Source organism: Cupressus sempervirens, chromosome 5 (assembly GCF_028749045.1).
Source record: "Cupressus sempervirens isolate cs-2001-9-10 chromosome 5, ASM2874904v1, whole genome shotgun sequence".
Lineage (NCBI taxonomy): Eukaryota > Viridiplantae > Streptophyta > Pinopsida > Cupressales > Cupressaceae > Cupressus > Cupressus sempervirens.
In genome coordinates, this window is record NC_143122.1 from 399,260,472 (window position 1) to 399,280,916 (window position 20,445).

The 20,445-nt window shown below is 34.8% G+C and overlaps 1 protein-coding gene across 1 annotated transcript; it reads right to left on the reverse strand.

Moving 5' to 3' along the window:
* Positions 1–12,877: 12,877 nt before the first annotated feature.
* On the reverse strand, positions 12,878–14,733 carry LOC149556493 (alkaline ceramidase TOD1-like). The gene is made up of 3 exons (XM_089830811.1): positions 14,275–14,733; positions 13,400–14,182; positions 12,878–13,326 (listed from the first exon to the last, which is right to left on the reverse strand). Exons 1-3 carry the CDS (start codon positions 14,720–14,722, stop codon positions 13,001–13,003), a joined length of 1,557 nt encoding a protein of 518 aa, XP_089686937.1. The 5' UTR covers positions 14,723–14,733; the 3' UTR covers positions 12,878–13,000.
* Between the last annotated feature and the right edge of the window lie 5,712 nt (positions 14,734–20,445).

The following is a 20,445-nucleotide window of genomic DNA, read 5'->3' on the forward strand; positions in this document are numbered from 1 at the left end:
CAAGACTATATCAGATGTTTTTCGGCAACAAGACAGTGGTAGAGCAATGTCAGCTTTTCATGCACTTATTAAAGATGCAAAAGATGAGACCTATGCTTTCCAAATATAAGATTTGTGTCAATAAAAAGTTGGAAAGAAATGCCATTATTGTGAAGAATCTTTTCAGTGCTCTCAATAGCATTGGAAAAAATAACAGTGAGAAGGATAACAGAGCTGCTCGAAGGGTTATTACAACCTCTTTGGTAAGTCATCATTTGAGAAAGGGTAGATATATGAGACAAACTTATATTGATTTGAACCTAAATCATACTATTTTGAGAAGGGCACTTATTCGACGAGAGAAAATTGATGATCCTCTTCAACATGAAACATGGGCATTTGGTGGGAGACTTACATATTTTGATAAGAAGCTATCCGATGATGTGAAGGAAGAAATTATACAATTTTGGCACTCTAACTCATGAGTATCACCCAATGTTAAAGACGTGTTAAAGTTGAGAATTGGCATCAAAGACTGCACGCCACATCCTAAACACTATTTGGAGGTAAGTCAAACTATGTTGTTCAAACAATTTAGAGAGAGTCATCCAAGTTTTCATATATCACAAAGGTCTTTTGAATCTTTGAAGCCATTTTATTGTGTGCCACTCAAAATTCAAAATACATGTTGTTGCAAATATCATGTTGAGTTTTCTATGCACTATGAACTATTACGTTCCATCCATTCTACTTTGCATAGTAAAGAAATGTTTGAGGATTGTGGTGCTAGTGAGCTTCCAAAATCATCAAGAGACTTGCTAGATCAACTTTTATGTTGTAGAGTTGATGGTTGTTTCTTTTATAGAAATGCTTGCTTAAATGAGAAGTATTCAGAATATGGTGGCTTATCCAAGTTTGACACATGTTTCCATGAGGGGTGCGAACAAGATCTTGGAAAGACAATAGTGAAAAGAAAGGTATATGAAATGGTGAAATACACATTGAAGAGTAGAGGTAAGAGCTCTAGATGTGAATTGGTTGGAACAGATATTAGTGTAGCTAGTTTTATTTCAGATTTCAAGGCAAATCTTTTTTACAAGTATGCAAGACATAGTCACAAGTCTCAGTGGTTGGATGAACAATTTAGAATGTGCAAGGAGAATTTTCCCATTAGCACTATTATATCAGTTGTTGATTTTGCTAATTACTAGACATTGCAACTTCAAAATGAGACACAATCTCAGTATTACAACTCTATTCAGATTGCTATTTTTGTTCACATAAAATATAGACATTCCCCTGATAGTGCGGAAGATAATCAAAAGATTATCAGAGAGTATCATTTTTATATGAGTGATGATAGATCTCACTCTCACGAGTTTGTGCAACATTTTTTCGAGAATTATTTTGATTTCTTACATGAGCATGCAATTGCTAGGGATAGACATATCATTTGGTCAGATAACTGTACAGGTCAATTCAAGAATTCTCACATGTTTTATTGGTTGTGTAGGATACACGTAGAGAGAAGGGTGCCTCATATTTGGAGTTTTTTTGAGTCCAGCCATGGAAAAGGGGAACATGATGGAGCGAGGGCATGTGAAGAGAGCTCTAGTCAAGGAGTAACTGAAGATTTTAGCAGCAGAGCTTCTTGATGCTCATAGCATTATTGAATGGTGTAGTTTAGCATTATCACAGGGGAGGACTCTTGATTTTGTGGTATGCAGGTTCTTTTGATTGGTTGAGGAAGGGTCTGTAGCTGATAGATTAGATTGTGCTACAGTGAGAGACTCATCAAAAATGCATTCATTATGGAGCTCTGATTCTAGTACATGGACCATTTGGACACGACAACTAGCTTGCTTTTGTCCTAGTTGTTTTCAGTGTGATTGGGATCACTGTGAGTCAAGTGAGTGGGTGGACACATGGGCTCCACATTATCTTACTCCATTGTCTATCATACCCTCTATCAGAAATGATGACATGGAAAGTTCACTTGAGCATAACCATCTATCAGATCTACTTCAGCTCAGACATGTCTTTGCATTGGTTGCACCACAAGGGAATGATGAGAAATCTGATTATTGGTTAGCGCATTGTGTAAGAGGTAAACAAAAACTTGCACAACCAATCACAGATGATGATGGATTCACATATCCTACTGGTTTAGTGGTTGTCGTTGGAACACGGCTGTGGACATACATGCTCAGAAGGAATGGAATTCCTGCATTCGAAGACTATCAGAAGCACAAAACAATTCTCATATATTCACATCTTATTATAGCAACAAATGTAAAGTTGTTGAAGCATCAAGGAAGACCAAAAGTAAAAGAACTTTTTACTATTGCTAATGTTGATCATGAAGCCCTGTTGGAGACCCTAAAACAAAGAGAGGACCCTATCGAAACACTGGACTAGGTATATTTACTTCTTATGTTATTTTCTTCATAATGATTCAATGAACTGATGATTATCTTGTTTAATACAATATGTTACTTATTTTTTTATGATATTGGAATGTAGGTACATTATGAAGAGTGGGTGGGGGGGGGGGGGGGGGGGGGGGGGGGGGCGGGGGGCGGGGGGTATTGGGGAGAGTTCCTAAGATTTATGATGTAAAATGTGAACTTTTTTTGTATATGGTTTTTGTAATAATGAAAAAGATAGGTTAAATTAGTTGCACATTGTAATTTGTATTTTGGTAGGTTCTTTGTAAGGAATTATAAGAGGAAGATATTAAACAAGTTCTTGCAAATCATATTTGCATGTGATACAAGGCTATAAGGACAATTTTAAGAGCATTTATAACTATATGAAAGATAATTGCTTGCGGATATCTTATTACAAATTTGGTTTTTTCCTTATTTGACATAAAGCGGACATTATGATTATTAAAACTATTTTTATCAAACTAATCAAATAAGAAAAATCTAGAAATTATGGATGAACAATTAGAATACTTGATTTCTTCCATTTTGCAACCAATCATGGCATTTGAAAGCATAAAGAGTCATAATATTGTATAATGTTTTGAAAGACTTTCATATTGAAAAGTTGTAAAGGACCATGAGATTTGAACTTTAGTAATGTCTAGGTTTGCATAGGGTAAGTGAGTCATTAGATAGGTCCTAATAAGGTTTCATAATAATATCAAATCATTTCATAAGTTGAAACATTCAATAAGTCACTTAAAATTTAGCTTATTGCTTTAGAAAATTCAAATCTTGAATGTAACGGCTACATGAGCATTTTGGAAGTAAACTCCATAGTTTAAAATTTATGAAATACGGGGAACACTAGTGCAAAGCACCTAATAATTTTTCTTTTCTTGATGTAATAAGGTCTAGGGATAGATCTAACGATCTCCCTGTGACCATCCACATTTGTAATGGACACAAGACTCCATGGTGCAACTATAAGCCTTGGCCATCAATTGGTCCAATAAAGTGGATTTTTGATAAATTCCATTTTTTTTAGGTAAGTCTAGATTTTTATAACATTATTAGGGTCCCTAAGAGTTTATAGAGTCTATTTTCAATCAAATTTGCAATAAAACTTGTCTTAGCGCAAAAATTGCAAAAAGTTGCTTAGCAACTTTTGCAATTTTCTTGACAACTTTCCAAAATCTAACTCCTAACGGCTAGAACTATTTGAATCATCAGTGCCATTAGCTCCGAGTGGGTGGGTGAACCCTAGTGACACCCTTGTTCTAGCCACGGAGACCCTTTATCATCTGTGGCCACCCCGTACCGAGGAGTCCCTAAGGTTCTCTAAGTGCGTTTTGAGGTCGATCTTCTGAGGGTCATAACTCGAAGCTCGTGAGGGCTATCGATAAACTATAAAATGTTATAGGATAGTGATGTTGAGGCCTAAAATAACTTATCTCATTTTCAAGAGATCACATTCTGTTTGGATTCGGCACGACGATCTCGCTTGATGCCAAAACTCACAGTGTGCCTTAGTTCATAGGTGCACCACAGTGTAACTTTGAAATCATTGATCGTGGCATCAAATCGTCAATGCCATTAGCTCTGGATGGGAAGGTGAACCATAGTTACACCCTTGCTTTGGCCACGGAGACCATCCATCATTTGTGGCCACCCCGTACCGAGGAGTCTCCAAGGTGCTCTAAGTGCATTTTGAGGTTGATAGTTCAAGGGTCATAACTCGAAGCTCGTGAGGGCTATCGATGAATTGTCAAATGCTACAAGACAGTGATACTAAGGCCTAAAATAACCTATCTCATTTTCAAGAGATCACATTCCATTTGGATTCGGCACAGCGATCTCGCTCGATGCCAAAACTCGCAATGTGCCTCAGTTCATAGGTGCACCACAACGTAACTTTGAAACTGCTAATCTTGGCATCGAATCGTCAGCGCCATTAGCTCCGGATGGGTGGGTGAACCCTAGTCACACCCTTATTCCAGCCACAGAGACCATCCATCATTTGTGGCCACCCCGTACTAAGGAGTCTCCAAGGTGCTCTAAGTGCATTTTGAGGTCGATCTTTCAAGGGTCATAACTTGAAGCTCGTGAGGGCTATCGATGAAATCTCAAATGCTACAGGACAGTGATACTGAGGCCTAAAATAACCTATCTCATTTTTGAGAGATCACATTTTGTTTGGATTTGGCACAACGATCTCGCTTGATGCCACAACTCGTAGTGTGCCTCAGTTCATAGGTGCACCCCAGCATAACTTTGAAACCGTTGATCTTGGCATCGAATCGTCATCGCCATTAGCTCCGTATGGGTAGGTGAACCCTAGTGACACCCTTTTTTTGGCCACGAAGACCATCCATCATTTGTAGCCACCCCGTATCGAGGAGTCTCCAAGGTGGTCTAAGTGCATTTCAAGCTCAATCTTTCAAGGGTCATAACTCGAAGCTCGTGAGGGCTATCAGTGAACTATCAAATGCTACAGGACGGTGATACTGAGGCCTAAAATAACCTATCTCATTTTTGAGAGATCACATTCCTTTTGGATTCGACATAGTGATCTCGCTCAATGCCAAAACTCACAGTGTGCCTCAGTTCATAGGTGCACCACAACGTAACTTTGAAACCGCTGATCTTGGCATTGAATCGTCAGCGCCATTAGCTCCGGATGGGTGAGTGAACACTAGTCACACCCTTGTTCTGGCCATAGAGACCACCCATCATTTGTGGCCACCCCATACTGAGGAGTCTCCAAGGTGCTCTAAGTGCTTTTCAAAGTCGATCTTTCGAGGGTCATAACTCAAAGCTCATGAGGGCTATCGATGAACTGTCAAATGCTACAAGACAGTGATAATGAGGCCTAAAATAACCTATCTCATTTTTGAGAGAACACATTCCATTTGGATTTGGCATAGCGATCTCGCTTGATGCCAAAACTCGTAGTGTGCCTCAGTTCATAGGTGCACAACAACGTAACTTTGAAACCATTGATCTTGGCATTGAATTGTTAGTGCCATTAGCTCCAGATGGGCGGGTGAACCCTAATCACACCCTTATTCTGACCACGAAGACCATCCATCATTTGCGTCCACCCCGTACCGAGGAGTCTCCAAGGTGCTCTAAGTGCATTTTGAGGTCAATCTTTCGACGGTCATAACTTGGACCTCCTAAGGGCTATCGATGAACTGTCGAATGTTATAGGACGGTGATGCTAAGACCTAAAATAATCTATCTCATTTTTGAGAGATCACATTCCATTTGGATTCGGCATAGCGATCTTGCTTGATGCCAAAACTTGTAGTGTGCCTCAGTTCATAGGTACACCACAACGTAACTTTGAAATCGTTGATCTTGGCATCGAATTGTCAGTGCCATTAGCTCTGGGTGGGTGGGTGAACCTTAGTGACACCCTTTTTCTGGCCACAGAGACCACCATCGTCCATGGCCACCCCATACCGAGGAGTCTCCAAGGTGCTCTAAGTGCATTTTGAGGTCGATATTTTGAGGGTCATAACTTAGAGCTCGTGAGGGCTATCAATGAACTGTTGAATGCTACAAGACGATGATGTTGAGCCCTAAAATAACTCGGAGCTCATGAGGGCTATCGATGAACGGTCCAATCAAGTCTCTTAAGTTGAGATATTTTGAAGTAATGTTGAAATTGAAAAGTTGTAGTATAAGGATAGTAACAAAGTGAAGTGCTAGTTATCACAGATTATGAATCTATGAATGACTTGGTGGTTGGAGGTAGAATCCATGGTTGAGGAGTGGAATCCTTAACTGTGTTCAGATTAGATTTGAAGACAAGAGTTAGTTTCAAGGTTGAAGGTGAAGTTTAAAATCAGATTTGGGGTTATCTGAACCTTGTGTAGGAGATTAACAAGTGTGTTTATGTCATGATAGCACTTCAAATTATACATTGCATCCAAATTTGATAATAAAGGTTGTTAAAATGTTATTCAAAAATTATTGCATTTGAATCGAATATAACAAACATAATCAAAATTAATGGTATTTCATAAACATGAACAATACACATAATCCACGATAAATTGAACAATACTAGATACTATATTAATATGTATATCATTGTGCACATAAATGACAAAAATATATATCAAAATACATGTATCCATAGACAAAATTTTATAGAAATATATATCAAAGATCATGTATCCATAGACAAAGTACTCAAATATATATCAAAATACATAAATCCATATACAAAATGTGGCTAATCATGCCATCAGAATGTGTATAATATCAATGTTTATGTATACAATGTGGCATATGCCATCTCAAAATGTCTCATGATGCATCCTACGACAACTATACTATCTTAGGGTGTTGGTGGATGATCAAAATGCAGCCTCTTCGCTACATTAGGTGGATCGGATGCCTCCTACATTTAAAAAAAAAGGAAATACCCAAAGTTAGACTACTAAATTTATATGATTCTACGTATCTAACATTTAATTACTCAAATGCATAATGATCTTTTTTTTAATGGAGATTAATACTATCAAAATTTCATAATAAATACCTCTCTCGTCGACCTCCTGCACCGGTCAGGAGTCCTCTTGTATGCCCTCGGCAATGCTGGTACCTCTTTGATTGTGGGTTGTATATGTTCAAATACCTTTGTCAGATGAATCTACAATTTAAACTATAACATTATAATTCATAGCATGCTAAATTTATAACATATTTAGTCATGAATTCAAACTACAACTTACTATTGAAGGCACCTCCTCAGGAGTGAGTGGTTGCATCATCAAATCTACATAACTCTCCCGTTAGACCTCATGTGCACTAGGATTCTCCTATGAGATACAAAATAGTAGTTGTCAATATCACAAAAATTAGTTTTGAATTTATTTATGAAAATAAGGATAATAAAAAATAAATGATACTTATATATACAATGAGGCTCTCAGTGCGAATGGAAATCCCTGATGGTCTACGACGCGAAATTTGTACAGGCTCATCACTAGTAGCGACGCCCTATATACAATAAAGAATGTAATTAAATGGGATTAGCACAAACATTTTGCAAGAATGCATCAATATTTAATCAAATAGAAAGCACCTAATTACCTTTCCTTTGTCAATGTGTGTTGGCTCACCCTCCGCACTTTGTCCCTCTGGGACAGGTGCTACCTGCAAGATAAAAGAAAGATTAGCAACCATATATGCTACAATATCAAATAGAAAAAAAATGCGAACACAACATAATGTACTGTAGATGTCTCAAGGCCAAATGAAATGGCTGAGAGCATGGCATCATCAATCTATCTGAGCTCCTCCTCGGTCATCAACTAAATGTGAATAAAGATCACATACATATAAAAGTCAATATGGCTTAAAAATTAAAATTACTCTATTATAAAAAATAACTTTAAATCACATGTCATAACAAAAATATATATACACATACCGACACTGAAGGAGTCCATGCCTCTGCATTCCCCTCCTCTCTCGCATCAGGGTCTGTAGCCTCTCTGTGTGTGTCTGGTGTATCCTCGTCTAATACAAAATGATACTCAGGAAGATCACCTATGGGACCCAGGCAAATATTCTTGCATGTAATGCAAGTGTGAGGCACACAAATGTGTGATGAGCTAGTTGATGATGAACTGGAACCAACATCATCAACAGGAGGAGGTAGGATTGACCTAGCCTGAGATATCATTAGGCTACTCAACCTATGAATGGCTCTGATAGTTTGAGAGCTAGCCTCTATCATAATATCTGGATGCTGCACTCAAGGAGGAGGAGAAATATCAATGGGGGGGACAAAAGTGTCAGCTTTCTTCCACTGGGAAGAGGGTCTATCCTGAGGAGCTCCTAGTCCTAAGCCCATGTTGGGCTTCATGGTCCAATAGTTCACTTTAAGTTTCAACACAAATTCAGCATATAATTTTCTAAGGAAATAAAATGGTATGTCTAAATTGCCATGTGGAGGGATATCAAAGACCATCCACCAATGATCCCAAAATTTTGCATGTATGGCATCATTTGTGCACCATTTAATCGATAATTTGAATTTTTTTGGGTCAACTGGTAAACCCATTTTTGGGTTCGCAAAAAGGTTGGTCAAATTGTCTTTGCTTATGTTGAGGGCCGCAACCTCATCATAATCCAAACCATCATCAAACATCTCGTGCATTTGATGAGGCCAATGAAGAGCAGCATTTTGTTGGTTTGTAAGGGTTTCAATGTTATCCACTATGGTGTTTAACGTGGATAACATAGGAGCCAATGCGAGTACATTATTATATGTTCTATGCAAACCTCTCAACTCAGTGAGATTTTCATTTATCAAATCCTCGATTCAAGGAGGGTTTTGAGGGGGTAGAGGATTGTTTGGTTAATGGTTTTGTGGGGGTACTAGATCATTTGGTGGGGGGTTACGAGAAATATTATTCCCTACCTCAGTGTCATCATTCTGATTAGCCATTCCTATTGAATTGCAAAATGTAATATACATTTTTAAAAAAACCTTAATTTTAACCTTTTTTTCAAAAAAACCCTAGATTCAACTAAAACAAACAAAATCATGCTAAAATCTATCGAATTTAGATTAAAAATTAGTTTAAAAAACAAAAAAAATATACCTTAATATCTGATATTCGATCTTATATCTGATATCTGGGCGCACGCTAATACTGGGCCCCAAAATGCGAGAAATAAGGGTCTGCGGGTTTGGTCTTTTTTTAATATTTAATGTTACAGATATCGGATATCCAATTGCCCACATATCTTATATTTTATATATAAGATATAACATATATAACATATAACATATAGCTTTAAAATATTATATTATATTATTATTTTTATTTTTTATATTACATTAATGTACATTATAATATAAAATATTATATTATATTATTATATTATTATTATATTATATTATTATAATGTATTATATTATATATATTATTATAATATAATATTATTATTATAATATAATATTATACGATTATAATATAATAATATTATTATTATTATATTATAGTGTTATTATTATTATTATTATTATATTATATTATATTAAATAATATATTATACTATTATAATATAATATTTTTATATTATTATAATATTATAATAATAATGTCATATGATTATTGGATATCCGATATATAATCGGATATTCAATAATATCAGATATCCGATATTAGATCGAATATCCAATAAGGCTCGGCCTTTCCTTCCAAGTTTGGTACCTAGATAGGTGGAAAAAAGTTAGAGCAAATTTTGAAGCGCTTTTAGACATGTTGAAACTCTATTTTTTTCACATCGCTACTTTTTGGCACACCATGATCCTGCACATACCCATTTATGAAAAGCTAAAATAAAATGTGATTGTTTTAGCATTCTTGTGAATATTTCACAGTGACAAGTATTCATTTGAGTCTTTTTTTCTCTAGTCAAAAGCATTTTAACCCCTATTGATTTTTTTTTGAACACACACACACACACATACACACAACATAGCTAAAATACAAATTAGCATTAGATCTTCTCCATAAACCCACTTTATGAACAAAGTGGAACTTTTAACAACCCTCTCAAGATTTATATATAATAAAAGTTTTGATTAAATTTTGCAAACTAACCATAAAATGTGAGCTTGAAGTGATTTTGAAGTTGAAACAAAGAACGGGAAGGAAATATATTATAAATGATGAACAAGTTTTGATGTAAAGGAAGGCAAGCATTCCTAAAGCATGTCTTTAGACAAAAGGATCTAGTAAATTATGGTTACATATTAGAAAGCTCCTTCAACAAAACCAAAATAAGGGATCATGTAATTATACAAATAAAGATGTAAAGGAAGGAATGCCTTCCCAAGACCTCAACAATGACATGACACATGTATATAGATTCAATAAAAGCAAAGGATATACATGATGAAAAGATGTACGGATTCAATTGTAAAAAAGGGTATATGATCTTTGTTAAGATTTGGAAACTGGGGTATTAGGACTTATGTCAAGGGTTAGACTGGAGGTTCTCTTCTACTTAGAAGAGACACTTTGTAACTTTTATTTATTTAACGAAATCTATAGGGCTTAACCTTTTATTGATAAATATATATATATATATTACGTGAGATTTTATTTGCACAAAATAATTTCACAATTTTATTCATTTAAATAAGTATATTAACTTAACAATTTATGTAAACATTTATATTCTTACTTTATTGCTAAAAAACATCCTTTTAATTCAATTTAAACATAGCAAATGATGAAAATTGTACCTTCTTAATTTATAGATCAAACTACATTATTTATTCAACTATTGTAAAATAGAGTGGTTTCTTAGACTTGAGTCAAATTTAATCAGAAAGTCAATATGTTAACTAACAACATTAATATAAAAATATAACACACTAGATTATGTGTTTATACGCAATTATGTATATTTTTGAAATAATAAGACTCTCACTCCTAATCTTTTTAAATGGTGGTCCATTAAATACATTAAATAAATGAAACAAGTTATTATCATGAGAGCAATCCAAAACCCATTTTCACCATTTGATGCTTTGAACATAAGATACATGAACTTCAATCAAAAGGAGACCAATTTAATATGTTCCGTTGGTATCAACTATGACGTGAACTCTGCCTAAAATCCAACGCCACTTATAAAATGTGTTTTTTATATTTGATATTCTTCGGACGTATATCGATTATGCATGCACTTTTTCGAGTGTAGAGAAACCTGTGTTAACTATTACTACCTTCACAGTTCTTCTACACGCATTTCACCAAAAGTCAAAATTTATGAATACTTATATCAAATTCAATACAATATAGTGGCACGTAAATATGACCATAAATGCTTAATTTTTGTCTTGGAATAACTGAAATGATCGAATTGGGAAATGCTCAGACACTTTCTCATATGCAAGAAGCTTCTTCTGCACAAAAATGACACCATTAAACTCATAGTTCAGATGAACTTTATCCTATTATTGTTCACTTGAAATAAAAGATTCTCAATTTTGTGTTTTTTAAATTATTGTCCCCATCAAATGAAAAGATTCTTAATTTTGTTTTTTAATCATTGTCCCCATCAAATAAGACATCAGTGAAAGTTGCTCTATGACAACTATCGTGGCAAATTTTTTAGTGCTTATTACGTTTGTTGACATTGAAGAATTAATTTAAATTAGAAATTATGATAGGACGGCGCCAATGGAATCGTGGGGCCACAGCCTTTGGCTCTGCATTAATCTTTTTTATTAAAAATTAAAATTTCTTCTAACTCATAAACGCCTTGGAAATGAGTGGTTTGGATATTCCCCACATTGGCAAAAGTGAAGCATGTATTCCCCGTTTGACTTCATCCTCCTTCAACAGAATATCCCATCCCATTTTTACACGTTTCTTTGCATGAGCTGTAAAGCCGTAGTATGTCAATCCAAGTTAGATAAATTCGTTTAAAAAGAACAAAATAAAGTGTCCGCAAATGAGCTGGATTTCAGAGCTACGGCTGTTGTTTTTTCCTAAATCCGGAAGTAAAGTTCTATCAGATTATTTCTAATTGATACTTGCGGATTTACATTATATCCTCATCAAAATATATATATATGAACAGGTAAAAAATACAAGGTAGTGGAGAAGCTTGAAGACTATAATCATAACTATAAAATTAAAATTATATAATAATAGTCCACTTGACTAATGTGAAAAATCTGAAACTAATTCACTTGATACACAATAAATTTTTATTGTCATTTTGTACCGGTCAATCGCAAAACCAAACAAATCAATCCTCTTTATCTATTTTAGCATTTATTTAAACATTTTTCTCAAAGTAAAGTCATGCGTTGTTCAAGAGAAATACAGCTAAATTATAAATTCAGATCCAGCTATTTCAAAAATTTAATTTCAACTATCGGATACGTACAAGTAGATAGTTGTAGCTTTCAAGTGCAGCTCTTTTGTGGACCCATTAAAAATTATTTATGTTATTCTTTTCACCACCTAATCTTAATTAATATAATTTGAAGGGCAATGAACATGGTCGTCTCCATCATCATTTACACTCTATATTTACAGACGTATCAAACAATGGAAAATATAAAAGAAAAACAAAGCAAAAAATGAAGAGCATGGTGTCCCCTTTCATCATCACGTTCACGTCCTTTTCTTGTTTGTTTTCAAAGCATCTCTCCCATTGTCTTTGTTGGCTTCTTTAATTTCGTCTTCAACAATCATACCAACCTCTCCTCTTTAATTCGTCTAACAAACAGAAAAACGATCGAAATATACGCAGGTACAGTTGTCATACGACGACATTAAATAGTTTTTATTTTCCTAATGTTCTTAATTTATCCAGAACAAAATAGTTTGGCTCCAAAAGTTTAAGATGCTTTCATTGAAAACTGAAAACGAAGATAAAGCAAGATACCAATGCAAAACAAAGATCAAACAGACGGAAGAAACGGCGGCCACAATTTTACTGAAAGATCTAGAAATACAATTTGAGAAACGAAATCTCAAAAATGATCGATGAAAGTGGTATTCACAATTAAAAAACCAATTAACCCCAATTTCTCAATTGCTTGTATTCCACATTTTGTCCAAGTAAGATCTGCAGGCTGAAAATTCACGACCAACATGAAATCCCTGATTCAAACCAAGCTCATTCTCCTGGCTACTGATACGGGGTTTACCAAAATGCCTGTACTCATTCGTAATTGTATTGAAAATATCTGCTGAAAACATGTGAATTTTCACTTTTGGGCTCATCTTATCTCGAACGTATGCAAAAGCCAACTGATCACGAGGATTAAAGACTTGAATTTCATTGAAAACCAGACACGAGAAAAGATTCGCTGGAAGATTGTTCTTTCTCAATATCAATGCTGTGTCTCCCACATCTGCAAAAGGTGGCCACAAATCAGTTATATTTCATAGTCATTACAACAAATTTGTACAGAATTTACAATATACCTGCTGTGTATGGAAGCTTTTCTCTAGTCCAAGGCTGCAAGCCATCGGCACAGTAATGTTCCATCTGTTGCTTGACGCCCTTTCTACTCCATTTTCTCCATCTCACTGTAAAAATGGCTTCTTCCATGGTGTGGACATTGTAAGCATGCCTTGACAGAGCCATGTCAGCCCTCTGTTTTATGAGAAGATTCCCCAAAATCAGCAGGGGATCCACAGTCAGCTGTATTTTGGCATCTGTCCAGAGGGTGTATATACAATTGGGAAAAAGCCTGTGTGCAAGGTATTTTGGTATCAAACCGTTCATAACATATTCCTTGTACGGAAGCTGCTCCACCAGAACAATGCGCCACAATCCTATTTTATTGTGAAACTTGTCAGGTTCGATCCCGTGACCTGCAAGTTTCTCAAGAGTTACAATGTCCACAAACATGAAAAAACACACATTTTCTGCAGTGATTTTCTTGACGTACTTTGGCTGTCTGAGCCTGTCATAGCCTCCGAATATAGCAGAAATTACCACCAATCCTCTGCACTTATCCATGGCTTCTCTGTCTCCGTCGCTCACTATGAAACCAGGGGATTTGTAATTGGCGAAACCACACGGTAATTCCATTCCGTCAGAGATCTTAAAAAACCGCTTCCTGTTTCGTAAATCAAGATCCCCTCCAAAGCTCATTTGAATTGCAGATGAACCAGGCCTCGCTGCTTCTTTCATCTTCAAGAATTTCAAGGAGGAATCTTGAATCAAATCAGCTTTGCCAATTTGCTGGAGGGTTTCTGCGGCTGAGATTGAGGGCACAATATGCCGGTGTTAGCTGAAATTCAAATCCAAAACCATGAAAGTTAAAGCTCAATTCAAGAAACTATTGAATCACCTGAAGTATGTGAATACAAATTGCATGATTTGTTCATCAGTAGAGTAGATTTCCTGAGCAAGTACTTTTCTGGACCGTATTGGGGAGGATATATGAAGAGTGGCCATTGAAGCTCTGATTCAACCTGCTCCATCCCAGAATTCTGGTAACAAATCCGCCTGCTAAACATTGGTGGAATGAGGCTAAGCAGACTGTCCAGGCTGGGTTTTGCTCTGGTAAGATGATTTGCACCTGAAAAAACAAGGCATGGGATAAAGATTATGGAAATGGAGGAGATTGTCAAAACTATGAATTTCAGGGGGTCCATTTTGTCCAGAAACAGCTTCGGCAACATTGTATTGTTACGTGATGTGAGGATTTGTCTCGGCACTGGCAGTACCGTTATGGGGCCGCCAATAAAGGAAACACTCTTTTCACGGCGAGCAGTTATTTTATGCTGACATGGCATCGGTGAATCCCTCTGTGAAAAATAACTTCCTTGCAGGACCGTTATTCATTCATTAAACTAATAAATGTAGAATTTTATAACACGAGAAGTTGTGGAAGGTTACATACTGAAGTAAGGTAAATTACATGTGATCAATATTTATTAGTCCCTGCCTTTAGACTATTGATTTCGGCTTAAGTAAAAGCATTAGCCATGGATTGATATGGAGGAAAATGTAACATATCATATAGTTTAGACTATGTGATATGGTTTATTTCCAATTTTTGCGGATTATTTGCTTTTTTCCTATTGGACGGTTGATTTTTCCCAGTGGTTTAATTTGTTTTCTGTGTTAAAAATTAATGGAAAAAAATTAAGGGGCACGGTAAAGAGATGGGGTCAAATTTCGACGCAAAAACAAGTGTCGCGTTCGTGTGCAAGTAGGAGGGCAGAAGAGCTGTCACGCTTGTGCGGAGTACAGGGTTTAACTACACCATTAAACCGTTGGCCTGGCTTCCGTGGATGTAGCGGGTTAAATTTGATGTGTCTTTAATTGTTGGTTGCCGATTCTAGAGCATTCAGTGGTGATTTGCAGGGTTTTGTTGCCGTCTGTGCAGAGCAAGCAAAAGGTAAATTTTCTCGCTATTTCTCATCGTCTATGGCGGCTTCTATGGATTTCATGCAGTGAGGGGGTCAGGGTTTGGATTCTCATAGCCTTCATACAGCAGGTTAGAATTTCATGTTTACCTAATTAAATTTTTGGTCAACTGTTTCATTTTCAAGGTAAGGCAAATGGTAGTTTAGCATTACAAAGTTCTTGTTCTTATTTTTACACATTGGTTTTTGCTTCAAATTCAGCTTTTTTCATTTTAGACATGAATGCCCTCTTTTATCTTCATATGTAAAATGCATCTGCATTTGGTTTTCAGCCATTGATGTCATTGCTATGTTATTTTAGATTTAAGAATGAAGACCCCTATTATAATTTATTCGCTTTCTCAGATGCCTGTTATAATTTTGTTGTCTATTTAATCTTTCACACTTGTTATTTGTTATCTCAATGAGTTCATCTGCGATATCCTATTGTGTCATCTGGGTTCTGTTTTATGAGAACATGTTTGATAGCATATATGGATTTTGGCGGTTGAACGATTTTAGGTTTTTTGTGTTTTCTGGAGAGAATTGCAGCTTCAATTTCATCGTTGCTGGGTTTTGAAGGAGTCGATGGTATAGGAATGTTGCTCCCTTCGAGGTCTCAAGCAACTATATAGAACCGAACATGTGGCCAAGGGGAGAATGGTTAATGCATATGCTAGGCAGCAGGGCATTCAGCAGCTGGTAGTGTCCTACCCACACCTAGTGATATAGACATATACATTTCAAATCTCTCCAATACTTTGACTTGTACAGTGTTAGGGGTTTTTTTTCAACTGAACATGTGGCCAAGAGGAGAATGGTTAATGCATATGCTAGGCAGCGGGGCATTCAGCAGCTGGTAGTGTCCTACCCACACCTAGTGATATAGACATATACATTTCAAATCTCTCCAATACTTCGACTTGTACAGTGTTAGGGGTTTTTTTTCAACTCTTAGGTTAGTATTTCAGTTTCTTGAGCATTTGTTCATGGTCCATGTGTGTACTTGATCTTATGCTCTTTGGGTTTTTATTCAACTCTTATGGTATTGTTTTAGTTTCTTGAGCAGATGTCTTCGTTGTCAATGTGGGTATTGTATTTTTCCCTCCTTTGTGGTCTTTTGTAGGTTTCTATCAAGTCCTAAGATGTTCAATTCTAAACTAGTGAATTGGGCTATTTTGAAAGGAGGCTGTGAGTTTGGAACCTAATGCTAGTCTGTAATAGCAGTGGATCTAAAAGTAGAAATTTGTGATTCCCATACTAAATGTTAGGATTGTTCTTTGTTTTTTCCATTGTCACTTGTTGTATCCAAAGAAGAATATAGCTATGAAGAGAAAACTGAGGCCTACAAGTATCAATTCGTCTAAACTGTATCAAGTCGTAAGACCTTTAATTTCAAACTAGTGTATTTTCAAGTGCCATGGACCTGCTTTCGGTTATCTATGGATATTTATAAAATTTATGATTTATTTTTCTTTATCAAGATGATTAGATTAATGCTAAACAATTTCTTTAGAGTGTATGGTAACAGCTTGTAAAGAGAATCTCTATGGGCCACATCTTTACAGTTAAATAACTTCCTGAAGCTGTGATGTGTTCTTAAGCAGCTCATCTTTTCCTATAGAAACTTCTGTTAACTTTTTTACTTTCTTACGTTGTTTGTGAAATGTCTGATTTAATTTGAGTTCAATGAACTTTGGGAATTAGTGAATTGGGCCATTTTTAAAGTAGGCTGTGACTTTGGAACCAAATGCTAGTCTATAATAGCAGTGGATGTAAAGGTAGAAATTTGTGGTTCTCATACTAAATGTTAGGATTCTTCTTTGTTTTTTGCCGTTGTCACCTATTTTATCTAAAGAAGAATATAGACATGAAGAGAAAATTGAGGCTTGCAAGTATCAATCCATCTATGAATACAGTCCTAGCTTTCCATGTAAGATCCTTGACTAGGTTTTTGGATATTTAAAATTGATTGACATTTTTTAAGCATAGATGTTTGGAAGATTAAGGTCATTAAATTCGGCATAAGATAGATAGCAACTGTTATACAATCCATAACTATTCCTCTTTCTGATTTAAGTATTAAATTATACAAATAAGTTGATTTAAGTATGATATAAAAATCTTAGATAGAACATTCTCTGAGACAACTGCAAGTTTAAATTCAAGTGCTCTTTAGTTGATTCTGTTTGTGGATTTTGGGTATATGTTCGTCTTTTTTGAATCAGCTGTTGGGCTAGAGGACTCTTTCGTTATGAAATGTTTGATTTAATTTGAGTTCAATGAACTTTGGGAATTAGTGAATTGGGCCATTTTTAAACTAGGCTGTGACTTTGGAACCAAATGTCGGTCTATAATAGCAGTGGATGTAAAGGTAGAAATTTGTGGTTCTCATACTAAATGTTAGGATTGTTCTTTGTTTTTTGTCGTTGTCACCTGTTTTTATCCAAAGAAGAATATAGATATGAAGAGAAAACTGAGGCTGCAAGTATCAATCTGTCTATGAATATAGTCCTAACTTTCCATGCAAGATCCTTGACTAGGTTTTTGCATATTTAAAATTGATTGACATTTTTTAAGCGTAGATGTTTGGAAGATTAAGGTCATTAAATTCGGCATAAGATAGATAGCAACTGTTATACAATCCATAACTATTCCTCTTTCTTATTTAAGTATTAAATTATACAAATAAGCTGATTTAAGTCTGATATAAAAATCTTAGATAGAACATTCTCTGACATTGATTTGAAATTGAAACTATGACATTATTTATTCTAAGTTTTTAAATTTTATGCAATTAATTTGCTTATGTTTTTTAAAGAGTTCTTATTGCTGAATGTTCAAATATGGTCTTGTATTTCATTTTATGGCATGTTTTTTTTTTTTTTTTGTCTTTCTATCTATCAGTTATATTGTTCTTCAATTCCTCTAGGACCATATTAGGTTGTTTGTTTTGAGCTTGAGTTAACTTTGATCTTTTTTATACTTAATCAAAAGACATATTCCTTTATTACTATTGCATTCCATTGTTCTACCTGAAAGTAAACAATATAACCAAAGCTTAACATATATCTTATGTACTTGGTGGTAAGATTGCTACATATATATATATGTTTCACTTTTTCTTGATTAGCTCATCTGGTTCTAGAGTTGGACATCTTCAACTCCGATCTTTCACTTTGCCTCAGTAATGGTCTTTGCAACATGTGCAGTAACATTATCTCCTTGTTCATTCCACTATGATATCTAGTAGTTTTCCTTTTCCTTTATTCGTTTTCCATTATGTTCTTTTGTTTCTTTTGTTAGCAATTGCTTATGTTTAGCTATTCTTGGCATTGTTTCAGGTTACATCAATCTCTTAGATATATAATCTTTATTATCTTGTTTTGTTATTACATATGAAACCATGAATCTATACTAATATTTGTCTACTCAAAAGTCAATCTTATAAGAATTTGTACTTTGCCAGAATCGTGGACTTATTGGTGTTGTTCAAATATCAAAATAATTATTAAAGGACATGGCTGTAACATACAAATTTAAATAGCATCCATAGAATGGATTATGATTTAAATTGAAGTTCAAGTTTGAGAGAGCCTTTGAGCTCCATGGATGCAAATTATGTAGGATTCAGTCGATATATTATGATTCTAAAATTGTAGGCTAACATTATCAGCTTGATTTTTCCTACAATGACCTAAACTAGTCTTCCAAATAAGAGCTCATTTATGTAGCTAAGCAGCTTGACCATAAAGTTGTTCTTCAACTTCTACCATATGAATACGGTATCCAAAGCATTCCTCTACAATATGAATAGTGTTATGATATTATGTTATCGATTTTGTCATTTTTCAACACACTGAGGTTTATAACTGTGATTTACTAACAACTTCTCTCTGCTTGGCCCTTTTTCTCCTTTCTAGTGTTGAGTTCATCAACATTTTGAATACATAGCATTGTTAAGGCATTAGGCAAAAAATATTTCCCCTAAAATAGAAGTAGCAAAAAATCAAATGTCAGCATTAGCTTCCTTTATATTCCTGTCATGTTTTTTAATTTAAAGTCATATCTTTTGATGACTAGGACTTGTCAAACATGCAAAAAGTTTCATATTTGGCTATTATGATTCAATTATTAGGCCATTTGAATGATTACTTTTCCTGAGCAGCTCTTACATATGCCTACAATTTAGTATTCGCTCTGTGTGTGGCTTTAAAATCCTTCATGATATAAAACAAATGGTTTGACCAGAAGAACAATAATCATTAGTCTACATCAGTTTCAGTTGGAATAAAATTAGCCTACTGCGGAGTCGTATTTTGTATTCATTTCTTCCTTCTCATGACTAGGCATATATCTATAACTAGGGTACTATAATACCTACTTGTCTATAGAATCACATAGATTCCATCTTGTGATTTTATAGCTTTCTTTATTCTATTGGAGGGACATTATGAACCTATTGATTAAAGTTATTTGATTAGCGCATAACATGTCTTGTGACAAGTTCTTACTCTCTTGTGTTCATTTTCTTCATTATGAGTTTTACATTTAACTTTTGTATATTTTATTTTTATTAATTATTAAGAATTCATTTCTCACATATTTTATTTAGAATTTTAATAATATATAGTATTTAAATCTTAATTCTACATTTGAATTGATCATTTCTATCCTTGAGATAGCTTGTCTATGGAACTTTTATATTCTAAAGAAAATCATATGTTAACATGTTGTAAAGATGTAATAGCAAAAACATGATAACAAAAAATAATCACTACTTGAAAAGATAATAAAAAGAAAAAAAGATGCCAAAATCCATAACTAAAAATATATATAATATTATATTAGCAACATCTGTATAGAGAATTATATCAAAATTGATTAGCATTGAAAGTACGACATTTTGAAAAGAAAACCTATAAAAGATGTATTTAAAATATTGTTTGCGACTGTTTTATTTCTTACAAATTCTTTCCCAGTTTAAATTTAGTATCAGTTTGAAAGATAATTTCTTCTTTTCGTTCATTAGAGCTAATATTCCTACCATTTCCTATACTATCTACGTAAGGATTGACTCCTGATTACAATATCTGAACAACCGTATC

Excerpts from the sequence above, each read along its gene's own strand:
- LOC149556493 (XM_089830811.1), bottom strand. The coding sequence starts at position 14,722 with ATGCCATGTCAGCATAAAATAACTGCTCGCCGTGAAAAGAGTGTTTCC. Across the intron at positions 14,183-14,274 it reads TTTGTATTCACATACTTCAG|CCGCAGAAACCCTCCAGCAA; the intron begins GTGATTCAATAG and ends CCTCAATCTCAG. Across the intron at positions 13,327-13,399 it reads AAAGCTTCCATACACAGCAG|ATGTGGGAGACACAGCATTG; the intron begins GTATATTGTAAA and ends CACCTTTTGCAG.